Source organism: Jaculus jaculus, chromosome 7 (assembly GCF_020740685.1).
Source record: "Jaculus jaculus isolate mJacJac1 chromosome 7, mJacJac1.mat.Y.cur, whole genome shotgun sequence".
Taxonomy (NCBI): Eukaryota; Metazoa; Chordata; class Mammalia; order Rodentia; family Dipodidae; genus Jaculus; species Jaculus jaculus.
The window spans coordinates 104737460-104753014 of NC_059108.1; the positions used below are offsets into that span (position 1 = coordinate 104737460).

At 37.8% G+C, this 15555-nt stretch overlaps 1 protein-coding gene across 2 annotated transcripts in view; it reads right to left on the bottom strand.

Moving 5' to 3' along the window:
• Nucleotides 1-9701: 9701 nt before the first annotated feature.
• Nucleotides 9702-15555, bottom strand: part of L2hgdh (L-2-hydroxyglutarate dehydrogenase) — a 39914-nt gene continuing 34060 nt past the window's right edge. Inside the window, exon 10 of one of the 2 annotated variants that reach the window (XM_004649620.2) lies at nucleotides 9702-10087. In XM_004649620.2, coding sequence (XP_004649677.1) covers nucleotides 9892-10087 — 196 coding nt within the window. In that variant the 3' untranslated portion in view covers nucleotides 9702-9891. The remainder of the gene's footprint in view (nucleotides 10088-15555) is intronic. The other variant, XM_045155471.1, reaches the window with a different exon arrangement.

Below are 15555 nucleotides of genomic sequence, written 5' to 3' on the forward strand. Positions count from 1 at the left end.
ATGATTATGGCATATTGTCTATATTTATGGAAGTTGTCAACAAAACGTTTTGTAAAATGCATGTTATTTATGTTAACACAGTAGGTTTGTCATTTTGAAATAAGTACATAATTTAAAATTAAAAAAAAAGATCTGTAATAAATGGCCATGTTGACATTCCCATGTACCAAACTGTGCCTTATATAGGGGGGTCCTTACTTTCCTGTTTCCAGACCCCGGCTCTAAACTCTGAGGCCACCAAATGATCAGACTTATTTTTCTCATAGGAAAGTTGTCTGTGGGAAGTTTTATTCTTGGCCAAGGGTATTATTGGAAGGCTTGAATCTGGCCTGAAAATGTATTTTGTTTAGCCAAGGCTGTATTAAATTTTTTAAATGTTACCATTTTAAAGCCAACAGTTTACATATAAAGAATCTATATTTCCAGTTTCTCTTGACAAAGACTTGGCAACCCTGGAGCCTATTGCATTTGTGCAAAGAAGTAATGAGCAGGTGCCGGGTAGTGGCTGTCCTCTTTAGAAAAGTATGCCATGCCGTTTCCAGTTGGCTGTACTCCCTGTCTGGCACTCTTCACCCTTTTATGTAACCTGCCTAGTCTCTGCAGGAATCTGAGTTGTGATCTCTGGGCTGGGCAAACAGAAATGTGATCTACATGCATGTGGAAAGATAATCCAAGAATGACACCAGTGAAGTTTCTCAGTCAGATACTGGACTAGCTTAAAAATGTTGGATCCATATGCCACACTGTACATGGCCAAAAATTCCTGAAATGCCAAATATTTGCATGTAAAAAATCAGAATTTCTTCATAACCTCAGAGTAAAAAGTGTTTTTGTCATGTGACACTAAATCTAAATAGATAAATTTGAGTTTTTAAAATATATGACCAAAAAAATCACAAGTCAAGTCAAAAGGCAGTGACTAGCTGGAAGAAATACCTATAGCTCACTTTTAAGAATTCATTTGTTTCATACAGAGGTGTTCCCATAAATTAGTAAAACTAAAGCTCAAAGAAACAAGTAAGGACAAATGATATAAAGTATACAGTTCACACATAAGGAAATATGTATTTCTTAAACATAGAAAAGATACTTAATTTTGTTCCTATTAAAAATGCAAAAATACTGTTACCATTTTTTTTCACCTAGAAGACTAGCATAGATAAGAAAGTTTAATTATACAATAGTCAAATTATGAGAAAACAGGACTAGGAAGATTGGCTTAGTGATGAAAGGTGTGTGCTTGCATAGGAGGATCACAGTGAGTTCAAGGCCACCCTGAGACTACATAGTGAATTCCAGGTCAGCCTGGACTAGAGCGAGACCCTACCTCAAGGACCGGGGGTGGGGGTGTGTTTGTGTGGAGTTTGTGCTTGCTGCCAAAGTCTGCTGGCTTGGGTTCAATTCCCACACAGCCTATGTAAGCCAGACACAAAAGGTGGCATATCCATCTGGAGCAGCATGTGCATCTGGCACACCCATACTCTCTCTCCTCACAAATAAATTAATTTTAAAAATAAGGAAACAAGCGCTGGAGAGATGGCTTAGAGATTAAGGCACTTACCTGCAAAGCCTAAGGACCCAATTTGATTCCCCAGTACCCACATAAGCCAGATGCACAAGATAGCACATGTGTCTGGAGTTTCATTTGGAGTGGCTGGAGGCCCTGGTATACCCATTCTCTTTCGATTTGCCTCCTTCTCCCTCCCTCATGTTTTTTAAATTGAGGAAACAAAAACTCAAGTTGTTGGTGAGTATAAATTCACTGTAAATCTTCACCAATAGCAACTGGATGATAGCTATCAAAGTTTCAAAGTTATATACTCATTGACTTAGCATATTCAAGAAACATGTCCCACAGATATACTTGCTCTCTGTGAAATCACTTAGGTACAAGGTTACTGGTTGCAATGTTGTTTCTTATAGTAAAGTAACACACACACACACACACACACACACACACACACACACAAGCAGTTTAAATAATTAACAATAGGCATAGGATACTGAATTAATAAATAGCAATAGCCTATAAGGTTATTTTTTTAAAGGGGCCTCTGTGGAACATTCATACTTTGCATGCTATATTACCCTGTGTTTTTACTTACACTGCAAAAACTGCTAACATTTTTTAAAGGAGGTAGTATTTTATGTATGTAAATATAATGTCTCGATAAGGCTAACTAAGACTTTTGTTGCCATTAGGATAAAAATTACAGGGAGAATTTTCATGTGCAACTTTGGTGACATTTGAATTTTTCACTCACACAAATATTGCACTTATTCACAACATTAAGTCATTTTTCAAAAATAATTTTTAATTCATTTGAGACAGAAAGATGCAGGACGAGAAGTAGGTGAGAGAATGGGCATGCCAGGGCCTTCAGCCACTGCAAACTAATTCCAGACACACCTATGCATCTGGCTTACATGGGTCCTGGGGCTTGGCAGGCAACCAACTTAACTGCTAAGCCACCTCTTCAGTCCATATTAAGTCTTTTGTTTTTGTTTTTCAAGGTAGAGTCTCACTCTAGCCCAGGCTGACCTGGAATTCACTATATTGTCTCAAGGTGGCCTCAAACTTGTGGCGATTCTCCTACATCTCCCTCCCAAGTGCTGGGATTAAAGGCGTGTGCTGCCATGCCTGGCTCTGCTTAAACTTTTTTTTTTTAATTTTTTATTTATTTATTTGAGAGTGACAGACAGAGAGAGAAAGACAGATAGAGGGAGAGAGAATGGGCACGCCAGGGCTTCCAGTCTCTGCCAACGAACTCCAGACGCGTGCGCCCCCTTGTGCATCTGGCTAACGTGGGACCTGGGGAACCGAGCCTCGAACCGGGGTCCTTAGGCTTCACAGGCAAGCGCTTAACCGCTAAGCCATCTCTCCAGCCCCTATTAAGTCATTTTTTTAATGGAGAATTTCTAGCTTGATCATAAACTTTTGCTTCAAGTGTTAAAAATGGAAATATTAAAATACAAATTATAACAGGAAGCATATGAATATATACCAAAAATTTGAAATGAAATATAGTTAATTACTTTATTAGTAATTTGATAGTATTGTTTTGCTTGCCTTTTTTGAGTTTAAAATGGTTTTTGGTATATATGTATATGTATGTATGTATATGTATATGTATGTGTATATATGTATGTATGTGTGTGCATATATATGCACACACACATAGTATTTTCTTTTTTTTTTTTTCGAGGTAGGGTCTCACTCTAGCCCAGGCTGACCTGGAATTCACTATGTAGTCTCAGGGTGGCCTTGAACTCACAGCGATCCTCCTACCTCTGCCTCCCAAGTGCTGGGATGAAAGGCATGCGCCAACACGCCTGGCACACATAGTATTTTCAAGGTAGGGTCTCATTCTAGCCCAGACTGACCTATAATAGTAGACCTCTGTAGTTCCAGGCTGGCCTTGAACTCACAGTGATCCTCCTATCTCTGCCTCCCTGTAAGATAATTTGAATGGATCAAGCATATCTTTTTTTTTTTTTAATTTATTTATTTTAGAGCGACAGACACAGAGAGAAAGACAGATAGAGGAAGAGAGAGAATGGGCGCGCCAGGGCTTCCAGCCTCTGCAAACGAACTCCAGACGCATGCGCCCCCTTGTGCATCTGGCTAACGTGGGACCTGGGGAACCGAGCCTCGAACCAGGGTCCTTAGGCTTCACAGGCAAGCGCTTAACCGCTAAGCCATCTCTCCAGCCCTCAAGCATATCTCTTATGTAAAAAGTTAAAAATTTTTTTTAAGTCATTATCTGTTTATTTATAAAATAACAAAAATTTATGAATAGATCTCTTTATTGTACTGTGAAAATGGTCTTGGTACTGTGAGAAACATTATATACCTTTCAGGAGAGCATTCAGAACAGAGGACAAAAAAAAAAAAAAGTTAAAATTTTTACAAGTGTTCTCCACTGGGCAGTGGGGGGGGGGGGCATTTTCAAGGACTGAACACTACTCTCATTTACTGTTTCATACTTCCTCAATTTATTTCAAGTTACAATTTCTGCCAATCAATAAACAGCAAACCAAAGTACTACCACAGGAAACTATAAAAGTTGTCACTCACTTTTATGTTTCTCTGGCATAGCTACCTTGGGTGCACTTACAACTGCTTGAAAGAAGTTTGAGAAGTCATTGAGAGAGACCATCATTTGCCCTATGTCCTTTATTGGAGGCTAAGGCTCAGAAGTCTCACCCCCTGCAAAAGATTGCATGCCACAAATATGTTCTCAATAGGAACTGTAATTTTGAATGAAATTCTAAAAGATTGATTTATTTATGGTATCCCTCTACAAAAATAAAAGCCTATGTGTATGTTACATACAATCTGCTATTAAACAACTAATGTTTCTGTTGCTCTGAAAGATGACACTGATGTCATTCAGATACTACCACTCCTATAAGATGGGATATCGTTTTTTTGTAAGTAGCTGCTTGACAGCAATTTCTACCATAAAGGTGAAAAAAGAGATACTATTTTTTCTGGTCATTAATATTAATATATTAAAATCCTTCTAGGTCCTATCAGTTAAGATGAGCTATCAATAATGTAGTTACAATCTATTCAGTATAGCCCCAAGCAGTAATTTGTTAGCAATCATGTCCATGTATGGACTCTGATTATAGAACAGGTGACCTAGTAAAGAGAAAAGAAATAAACATTGATTTGTTTGCTGAAAATGTTATTAGTTGGTAACGCACATAAATTGCTTACTAATTACTAGATTTGGTAACTGTAAGTGTCAAAGGCATTTCTTATATTCTCAGTGGACAAAATCTAAGTGAAATTTAACTGGAAAGGCATGAAACAATCACTGCTGTAGCCTTTTGATTTTATTTCATCACTGAGTACCAAAATTAAAGCAGGATTTTTTTTTTTGCTTTTATTTATTGTGTGTGTGTGTGTACAGGTGTGTATAGTTGCACATTGTGGAGGTTAGGGGACAATTTTGAGGTCACCTTTAAGACAGAGTCTTATGCCATTGCCAACAAACTTCCAGACTGCAAAAGAATGTCACTGTCAGAGGCACCTTGGGAACACAGATCCATGTGCCAGTTTGCATCTGGCTTTACATGGGTGCTAGGACCTTGAATCTGGCTGGCAGGTTTTGCAAATAAGCACCTTAAACCACTCCCCAGTTCTAGAAGAGGTATTTTACTTTTTGTAAACTTTTTATTAACAACTTCCATAATTAGACAATAAGCCATGATAATTCCCTTCCCCCACTTTCACCTTCACAAATTCTCCATCATATATCCTCTCCCTCTCAATTTGTCTTTTATTTTTTAAATTTATTTATTTATTGTTTTTGGTTTTTTGAGTTGGATTTCACTCTAGCTCAAGCTGACCTGGAATTTACTATGTATTCTCAGGGTGGCCTCAAACTCACAGCAATCTTCCTACCTCTGCCTCCCAAATGCTGTGATTAAAGGCATGCGCCACCACCCTCAGCTAGTTTTTTATTTTGATGTCATGTTTTCCTTCTATTATGAGGGTCCTGTGAAGTAGTATCAGGCATTGTGAGATCATGGATATCCAGGCCATTTTGTGTCTGGAAGAGTCCATTGTAAGTAGTCCTAACCTTCCTTTGGCTCTTATATTCTTTCCACCACCTCTTCCAAAATGGACCCTGAGCCTTGTAGGGTGTGACAGAGATGTTTCAGTGCTGAGCACTCCTGTCACTTCTTCTAAGAACTATGGTGCCCTGTGTTTTTAATATATTTTTATTTTATTTATTTATTTGCAAGCAGAGATAGAGGGGAGACAGAAAGAATGGGCGTCTCCAGCCACTGCAAACAGCCTCCAGCCACTGCAAATGAACTCCAGATGTATGCACCACTTAATATATCTGGCTTTATGTGGGCACTGGGGAATCAAACCCAGCTTGTTAGACTTTGCAGGCAAGCATCTTCACCACTGAGCCATCTCTCCAGCCCCTGTGGTGCCTTTTGAGTCATGCTAGATGTCACTGCCATCTGAACAGAGAAGCTTCTCTAATCCAAAAGTCAGAATAGCATTTAATATAGGAGTATGAATGTTAAGAAAAGTGCTTACTGGGCAGTTTGGTATTATACATTTAACCAGACACCAACAGGTGTTACACCCCTAGGGCTCATGATCTCCCTGTCATAGGTTTTCAGTCCCAGGCATGTGTTCCCTCCTGTGGAGTGGGCCTCCAGTCCAATTAGTGAGTGTTTGGTTTCCCCCAAACGGATGAGCCACTATTGCACCTGTTGGCTCATTTGGCTTGGCAAGGCCCAACTTAAGGCTTGACGTATTTAAAAGAGGAATTTTAAAGATATAGCTTTAAGCAAACTTTGGCTGAGACCTCTTTTTAGTACTTGTTCATCTGATGGTTCCCTAAATTAAAGTGGGTCCACAAGAGAAACTCCAGGCACACCATTACATATCTCACTATATCCAAAAGATAAAAATTATCATTTTCTCCATAAAACAAAAATGTATCTTAATGCCAATGTGCAACCCTGCCCATAGCAGAAAGTAGCACTTAAAAAAAGTACATCTTTTCTAGACTTTGAAGCAGAAAATTAGAGTTAGTTGCCATAACTCTTCTTCCCTTCAGGTTTTGGGCTTTGCTTCCATTCTTAGATTTCTTTTTTAAAAATATTTATTCTATTTATTTGAGAAAGGGACAGAATGGGCATGCCAGGGCCTTCAGCTACTATAAACAAACTCCAGATGTATGCGCCACCTTAACGTGAGTCCTGGGTCCTTTGGCTTTACGGGCAAATGCCTTAACCACTAAACCATCTCTTCCCACTCTTAGACCTTTTTTCTTTTAATATTTTATTTTTATTTATTTATTTATTTTACAGAGAAAGAGGGAATGAGAAAATGGGCCCATCAGGGCCTCCAGCCACTGCAAATGAATGCCAGATGCGTGCATCCCCTTGTGAATCTGGCTAACATGGGTGCTGGGAAATCAAACCTGGGTCCTTTGGCTTTGCAGGCAAATGCCTTAACTGCTAAGCCATCCCTCCAGCCCCCATTCTTAGATGTCTTAATAGGTACAAATCATTTGAAAACATCCCTAGGCATATTTTTCCCAACCACTTTGCTCTAACCTTGTAATGACTCACCTTAACTCTTACTGGACATCACCAACTCCCCATATTTTTCAATTAGAAAAACTGACCTAAAAATTGCTTCTCAAAAATGTTTATTAGATTTTTAGATAATAAATACTCAGAAAGATGAGGAAAGACCTGACCACTAAAAGGCCCAGGAGGCCAGAGCCAGCCCTTAACAATATATACAATTATGTCCTGTTTCATAGGAAAAGCTTATAGTCACAGCTATCAGTGTTGGACAGCTTCCAATGCAGGCCTGCAGACTTCCATATGCTAGTGTCTGACAATATAAACCATCCTCACCACTATCCTTTGAAGAAAGTTTTAGGAGTTGAGGTTATCCCACAGGCCAATAGGCAGAGCTCCAAATGACCTCAGGGGAATTGGAACTCTGCCAACAGTAATGGTAACACCCCAAGAGTACAAACTCTAAGAGGATCAAGGGAAGGACTTTGATAAATATACATACATATGAATAAAAGAGTTAAGTTTTCCAGTGTAGTGGTGCACTCCTTTAATCCCAACACTCAGGAGGCTGAGGTAGGCTCAGTGAGTTTGAGACCAGTCTGAGGCTACAGAGTGAGTTCCGGGCCAGTCTGGGATAGTGATACATTGCTTCAAAAAGAAAAAAAAAACCAAACAAAAAAAAACACCATGAAACATCAAAAATGTACTTGCTGGTACAGTTTCCCACAAAATAAATACTCTGAAGTAAAATCAAACGTGCTTTAATTTCTCCCAATACATTTCTATACCTTATTTTTAGATTATTTGTAAATACAGAACTGGTTTTTGTTGTTGACACCAGAGTCTCACTACATAGCCTAGACTGTCCTTTAACTTGCGATCCTCTTGCCTCAGCCTCTCTTGTAATACTGGGATTGTAATAGTAGCATGAATCACCACATCCTTCTTCACAAGTGTCAGGTTGTCATGACAGTTTATACTTTGTACAGGATGTTTATTATACTAAAAAATTTTAATGTAAGTAACAAAATAAGTTCCTACAACATGAAGAATCATTAAAATATTTTAATACTAATATATATTTCCTTTTTCAGAAAGACATAAAATTCCTATTTATAAGTATGTAATGACAAAAAAACACTGTTGACATTAATATTAAATATTTTACAAACAGAATACATATTCAAAACACACTCAGCAAATTTTTCTCTCATACAGTACAGTCTCAAGTGCAATGAGGATTGTTTCAATCAAGACAGTTATTTTCGTAAATTCAGTCTCTCACAGCTTAGTGTGTATGCACACAATCTTACTTTTAAAAGAAACAGAACTGTAACATTTCCACTGCTTAGTAGTCTTGCAACAGAATAGAAAACCAGCCTGTGTGGTATGTTTTTGGCAGGAATTCATTGTTGTGATGAATCATCAAGGTTTGTTTCCTCTCTGAATGTTTTCAATATGCCCACCCCAAGTGTTGAATTAACTGCTTTGTCTACTTACCTGGGGTGTGCTGCCTCTTAAACTGGAGCTGGTGATATGTATACTTCCAAATTTATGAGGTAGCTCAACCAATGTAATCACCAAGGGCTAAAGTAAAGGGAAAAGGAAGAAAACCAAAGAGGTTTCCTACCAACCCACATGCAAATCCTTCACACTTAGGTGTCACCTGGTATTGGTGAGAAGAATGGAAGATTAATCCTGAGAAAGTACATGTGAGAAAATGGATGAAAATGTGTCACCTAAATGGTGGTTCCTTTCCCTAGACAGGCTGTGAAATTTGCCTTTACATTTCAGTTTTCCAACTTTCTGAATTATAAGACACAATTCATCAGATAAAACACACACATGAACGTACAGCAGACAGTATTGTACTGGACACCAACTGACATATTCATGCAGTGCACATGAATGTAAGGCACTTTCGCGGTTTACAAAAGTGAATGCCTTCAAGTTAGATATTAACCAAAAATGAAGAAATATTCTCACAAAAGTTTATAAGAACCTTGAAAAACCAAATTACTATGAATCATTATTGATATTTGTCAACATTTTAAGAAACTTAGTGTAACTGAAGAACAGAGACATAGGGGATAAACTTTAAAATGAAAGAGTTCTACATATTAGTGTCATGATTCTAAAACTGTTCTTAAGAAAACAGTAGTTCCAGGCCCTTTTAGTTTCTCAACCATAAAAGACCATCCTGCAGGCAACAATGACATAGTAAACTGCTGTTTAGTTTAGTTTAGTGATAACACCATATATGCTATAAAGAGATTTACAAAGAGACTGAGAGTAAGTAACAAAGGCTTTGAGTCTGTTGTATATTATTTAGAAATGCAAAGTATCGTATTTTCTTGAAATCAAAAATTTTCCATTTCCAAACATAAATGTTCTCAAAAATTTGAGCTTTTTTATGTCTCTTCAAAATTGAAAGAATGTCCACAACCTGTAATACACTGTTAAGATATTTTTTTGTCCAAGAAAGACAAAAACACTTTAAATCTTATAAAACCAAAAAATTGACTGAAGGGAATGTCCAATTCTATAAATGCTAAACCTTTAGATCACAACATATAATGGTAAAAGTCAGGGCTTCAGGACAGACACATGCACACTGCTTCTTCCGTCACAAGTGAATGAAGATGGACTAGGTTTGTTTTTTTTTTTTTAAGTATTTCTATGTCATATCATATTAATCATTCAATATCCATTTTGGTCTAAAATTGAGGTTTTAAAATAACTTTCTTAAATTATAATGAAGAATGCAATTAGTGCATTCTTGTTGCTGATGTGGTTGTAATGTATACTTAGTTCCCTTATTTATAACTTGAATCTCTGCTGCACTTCATCTGCAATCATTTCAGAAATCGCCAAGGAAGATGTGGCAGCAGGGGAAGGAGCATTTCTCACATGAAGAATGTGATTTCCAATATCCCCAACTCCTGCATCAAATACAAAATCTTCTACCAGATTTCCATTTTGGTCCAAGGCTTGGGCTCTTACTCCGGTTGGACCTCTGCAAAAGAAAAAGGGTGGAAGGTGGCTGAGACAAAGACAGGACACTATACAAGGTAGTATTTGTAAAGCACTCTTTAAAAAAAATTGTGTGTATGTGTGTGTGTGTGTGCGTGGCACAGGGTCTGCCTGTGTCACAGGCATGTTTAGAGGTCAGGGCAACTTTGGGGTTGGCCCTTGCCTGTCCATCTCAGTTGAGGTAGGACTGCCCCACTTTGGTGCATTTAACACAAGCTTCCAGAAAATTCTCCATATCTCCATTTGCATGCTGTGATTAAAGTCCACCATGCCTTCCAGCTTTTTATGTGAGGTCTGAGAGTGGAATTTGGGTCCTTTAGCGTGTGTGGCAGCACTTTATCCACTGAGCCATCTCCCCCGCCCTGCGAAGCACTATTTTTTAAAAATTTATTTATTTGAGAGAGAGAGAGATAGACAGAGAGAGAGAGAGAGAAAGGCAGACAGAGAGAGAATGGGTACACCAGAACCCCCAGCTATTGCAAGCAAATGAACTCCACCTTGTGCATCTAGCTTACACGGGCACTGGGGAATGGAGCCTCCAACCACGGCCCTTATGCTTCACAAGCAAGCGCTTAACCACTAAGCCATTTCTCCATCCCTGCAAAGCACTCTTAAACCAACACAATCTTTACTCTTCTAAGTATATAACTACATGAAAATCACACAGGCTTACGTTTAGCCAAAGGCTGTCATAGTTTGGCAAATCTAAATCTTTAGCAAGAGTAGAATTATAGAATAGAATAATAATAAGATAAATACTTATCAAATAAATATACAAATAATTAAGTTGCTTATAACCTCTGTTTTTTAAAAGGAACAGATAATATCACATTTAATTATAATAGATATAGATACTGTTATTTGAAATTATAAAATAAATTTATTGTAGAAAACAACCAGTGGTAATAATAAAGCTCTTCTGGTTAATATAAAGTAATGAAAATAGAGCTACAAGTTTCAGTTGCATTTCTTACCCATTTTATTTTTTTGTTTTAATTAAATTCTATTAAAATGTATAGAGACTATATTAAATGGTATTACACTTTTATTTTATAGTTTTTTTATTTTTTAGTTTAACTTCCAGTATTAGGAAAACCTTCAATTAATAAATTTAAAAGAGAATAAAAATAGATAATAAAAATAATAATAAAAATAAAAGAATAAAAAGTTAGCAACATGTTAATACAGTAAGTCTTTACCAAGTAGAGTTCTATTTTAGCATTTATTTATTTATTTATTTATTTATTTATTTATTTAAAAGAGGGTCTCATGTAGCCCAGTTGGTGTTTTCCTATGTAGCTGAGTATGACCCTGAACTTCTGATTCTCTGGTCTCTACCTCCCAAGTGCTATGGTTACAGGTGTGTGCCCCACCACTGCTTTATATGGTGCTGGGAAATCAAGCTCAGGGACTTGTACAAGCAGGCAAACACTCTACCAGCTGAGCTCCGTCCCCAGCCAAAGTTCTGTTGTGTAAGATAGGAATTCTGCTCTTTCAAATAGTTAACATTTGCACATGAAATTTGAATTAAATGCTTTCAGAACCAAAAATCACCTCCTATGAAGCTGTTCCAGGAAACAATGGGAAAAGGTGTATCTGATATGCAACATGAAACCTCAAGGAGTCAAGCATCCATTTGAAACTTTGTTTGTTTGTTGTTTTTCGAGGTAGGGTCTCACTCTAGCTCAGGCTGACCTGGAATACACTATGTAGTCTCAGGGTGGCCTCGAACTCACAGGGATCCTCCTACCTTTGCTTCCCAAGTGCTGGGATTAAAGGCATGCGCCATCAGGTTTTTTTTTTGTTAATTTATTCTGGTACAACTCAGATAAAAACTTGAGTATGATACAAAGAACAATACAAGAACACAGTCCTCTAGGCCTCAGCTCAATTGAAGGCAGATGGCTGCTACTGATAAAGTGCCTACGCATGCCAGGAATCAGCTCATTAATCCTCATAACAACTCTTAGAAGTTTATATATCAATATATCATCATATATACATATATGTCAATATATCATATATATATATCAAAGAATTTGCTGTATTTAATTATAAAGCAAAGAAACACAGGGATTAAGTATTTTGCCTATTCACTTACACAGAGTTGAGAAAGACCTGTAAGTGTAAAAGTTTATGATAAAGGTAAATAATCTGAGCTAAGGAGATGGCTCACTGTCCATGCAAGCATGAGAACCTGAATTGAGATCCCCAGAGCTCATGGAAAAAGCCAGTTATGATGGCAAACACCTATAATCCCAGTGATAAAAGGCAGAGACAAGGGAATCCCTGGGGCTCATTGACTAGCTAGTCTAACTGAATCCCTTACCCCCCCCCCAAAGAAAAGAGAGACCCTGTTTCAAAGAATAAGGTGGCAAGTAACTGAGGAAAACACCCCAAATCAACCTCTGGCTTCTACATGCAAACACAGACCATACATACACTTACACATATACATGCAAAAAGAAAGAAGTAAGCAAGCTTCCCTATGGAGTCCTGCAGGGAACCTAGACAGATTCTTGAGTTGGAAGAATTTCCAAGTAAGAATATGATATACCACTTAAGGAAACAAGAAAGACTGACTGAAAAATGACATTTCTTAGGACGGGGATGCACAACACTGGATGATCCATTCTACTCACTCTTTATTTAGAACTTAATTCATCAACGCAGCACTTCTATCTCTCCCTCCCTCACGCCCCTACCCCCAGCATGTGTGTGGTGTGGGTGAGTGTGTGGTCCACATGTGGTGTGTAGGTCAAAGGTTGATGCTGGGGGTCGTCCGCAGTTGCTCTCCACATTATTTATGGAGGTAGGAGTTCTCACAAGAACCCAGAACTTGCTGATTTGACTAGTCTAGCTAGCCAACTTGCCTCAGGGATACCCTGTTTCTATTTCCCCAGAGCTGAAATTGCATGTCTTCATCTTTAACATCCTTGCAGTACTGATAAACTGCTGTGAGATTAACAAGTCATTAATCACAGAACAGGTTAAGGAGCTTATAGCTAAATTTAACAGTCTTAGAGACAAATTATTTAACAATGAGAAGTTTGTATACCTCATCATATATTTTACAGATAATAACTTTACATTCCAATCTCATGTACACCAATAAGTTGTTGCTCACAATGCTCTAGGCTAGGCAATTAGAATTCAAGATGAACGTCCTTTGGCAGCTACTAAAATTTAAGGGCATAATCTCTGGGAAACACAACTCACCAAAAATATAACTTCTATTAGCTTGCTATTTTGCAGTGCTAGGGATCAAACCTAGGGACTCATGAATGCTTGATTAGCTTTTACTATCCTAAAACTGCTTGGTATGTTCGTGATACAATATTAACAGGACATTTATTGTTTTAATATATTGGGCTGCATGAGAAATAAGACAATGCAGGACTTAGGCTCAAGCTGTTAAAAAGTCTATTGATCTTATTATTATTTAATGTTTCAGGAATATAGTAAGATACAGGTAAGCAATAAAGCATCATGATAGATGCCTCTATGGCATTCACAGGACCCAGAGCTTTCCCTCTCCAGAGGTTGCTACTCTGAATCACATGTTTATTAGTTCTATGCTTGTATTTTTTTTTAATTTTTCACAGCAATTCATAAATACCATATGGCATTGTTATGCTTTCTTAATATATACATATAAACTGTATCAAACATATACCTTCTTCAACATCCTTTTTGTTACTGACAACTTCTTGCATTTAGGCTACAGGAATCAAGAAAAGAACCAATGGGGATTGTTGAATATATTCAGCATCTGTCTCTAAAGAGAAACTCATCTATGATTGAATTGTGTCTGTCCCCAAATGTACCTGTATACAGTGCTATGTGCCCTGTTCTAATTTGTTACTAAAGCTAGTAAATAAAATTCACACCCTTATACCAAGGGACAGGAGACACTAATACCCAACAAGCCCCAAGTCCAGCTCTATCACATGAAATCTACCAGTCTAATGGGCTTGCCTCAGGCTTTTATGAAATGACAGTAATTGAATATGGGTAGTGAATTTACTGCAACTGTTTCTGCACAGAACCCACTATACCCACCTATCCAAGGAATATTAATAGTAGTAACAGAAACCTGATTTGACCAGTCTGTTTTCTGATATAAGTATGCTACAGCACACCACTGAAAACATAAAAGGCTTTATTTATTTATGAATACAAGAAAATAAAAACTTGATATTTTTACTCCTTCCATTTCAGAAGGGTAAAGAAGATAAGAAAGAAAACATTAGCTGGGTTTTAATAGATCATCTAAGGACTCAAAGAGACTAGTCTCAGAACGATGCATTGGAGTCAGATTTAGAACAGGACGATCCCCTAAGGGAGACAGCTGACATGATTGTTGCTCTCTTCCCAGATACACAGTCAAGCTCACTGACATTTTATACCAGATTACTTGAACAGCTGCCATAGAGAAGGTAGACATTTAGTGCTCTGGAGACTCATGGAGGGATGTACTGTAAATGCACTGAGTACCTTAAAGTACACTGTTGATCAGGCCTAACAAATGGCTTGCTGAGGATTGGGAGAGGTGAACATTCTAAAAATATCTCCAAAGGGGAAAAATAAACAGGCTTGGATAGGACTTTAGATACTCTACAGATGAAGTAGAAAGCCTTTTACTCTAAGGAAAAGCTAAATACTTTCCCCAACACCCTGTACAAGGATTTACATTACTACCATAGGGTATGGTAGTACCATGCAGAGTTCTTGAGTGGAACAGGCCAGCGGCAAACAGAAAAAGTGGAGAGGAAGTAAAGTAGATGTCAAGACTAGCAGTGCAGTCTAAAAGGTTTTAAAGGCTCAGTTAAAATATAAAGTTTTTGTATGTTTATTACTTAATTAACATGGCAATCAATAGTTTTATATAAAATTAAGGTTAAAGCCAGGCATGGTAGCACAGGTCTTTAATATCAGCACTCGGGAGGCAGAGGTAGGACGACCGCCATGAGTTTGAGTCCACCCTGTGACTACAAAGTGAACTCCAGGTCAGCCTCAGCTACAGTGAGACCCTACCTTAGAAATCCAAAATATTAAAAATAAAAATAAAGAATTAAGGTTAAAAAAATCATTACCATGAAAACTGTAGTTTAGGAGAACTTTATAGAATGTAACCTTTTTTTTTAAGAGAGTGAGAAAATTGGCATACCAGGGCCTCAGCCACTGTAATTAAACTCCAGACACTTGTGCCACCTAGTGGGCATGTGCAACCTTGTGCTTGTCTCACCTTTGTGCAACTGGCTTACGTAGGATCTGGAAAGATTGGATATGGGTCTTTAGGCTTCACAGCCACTAAGCCATCTCTCTAGCCCAGCAAAATGTTTTTATTATGAATGACAGCTAGACACAAAAGCTGAGGAGGCATCAAAATAAAGCCACAAGGGGCTGGAGAGATGGTTCAATTGGTAATGTCACTTTTGCATGCAAGAA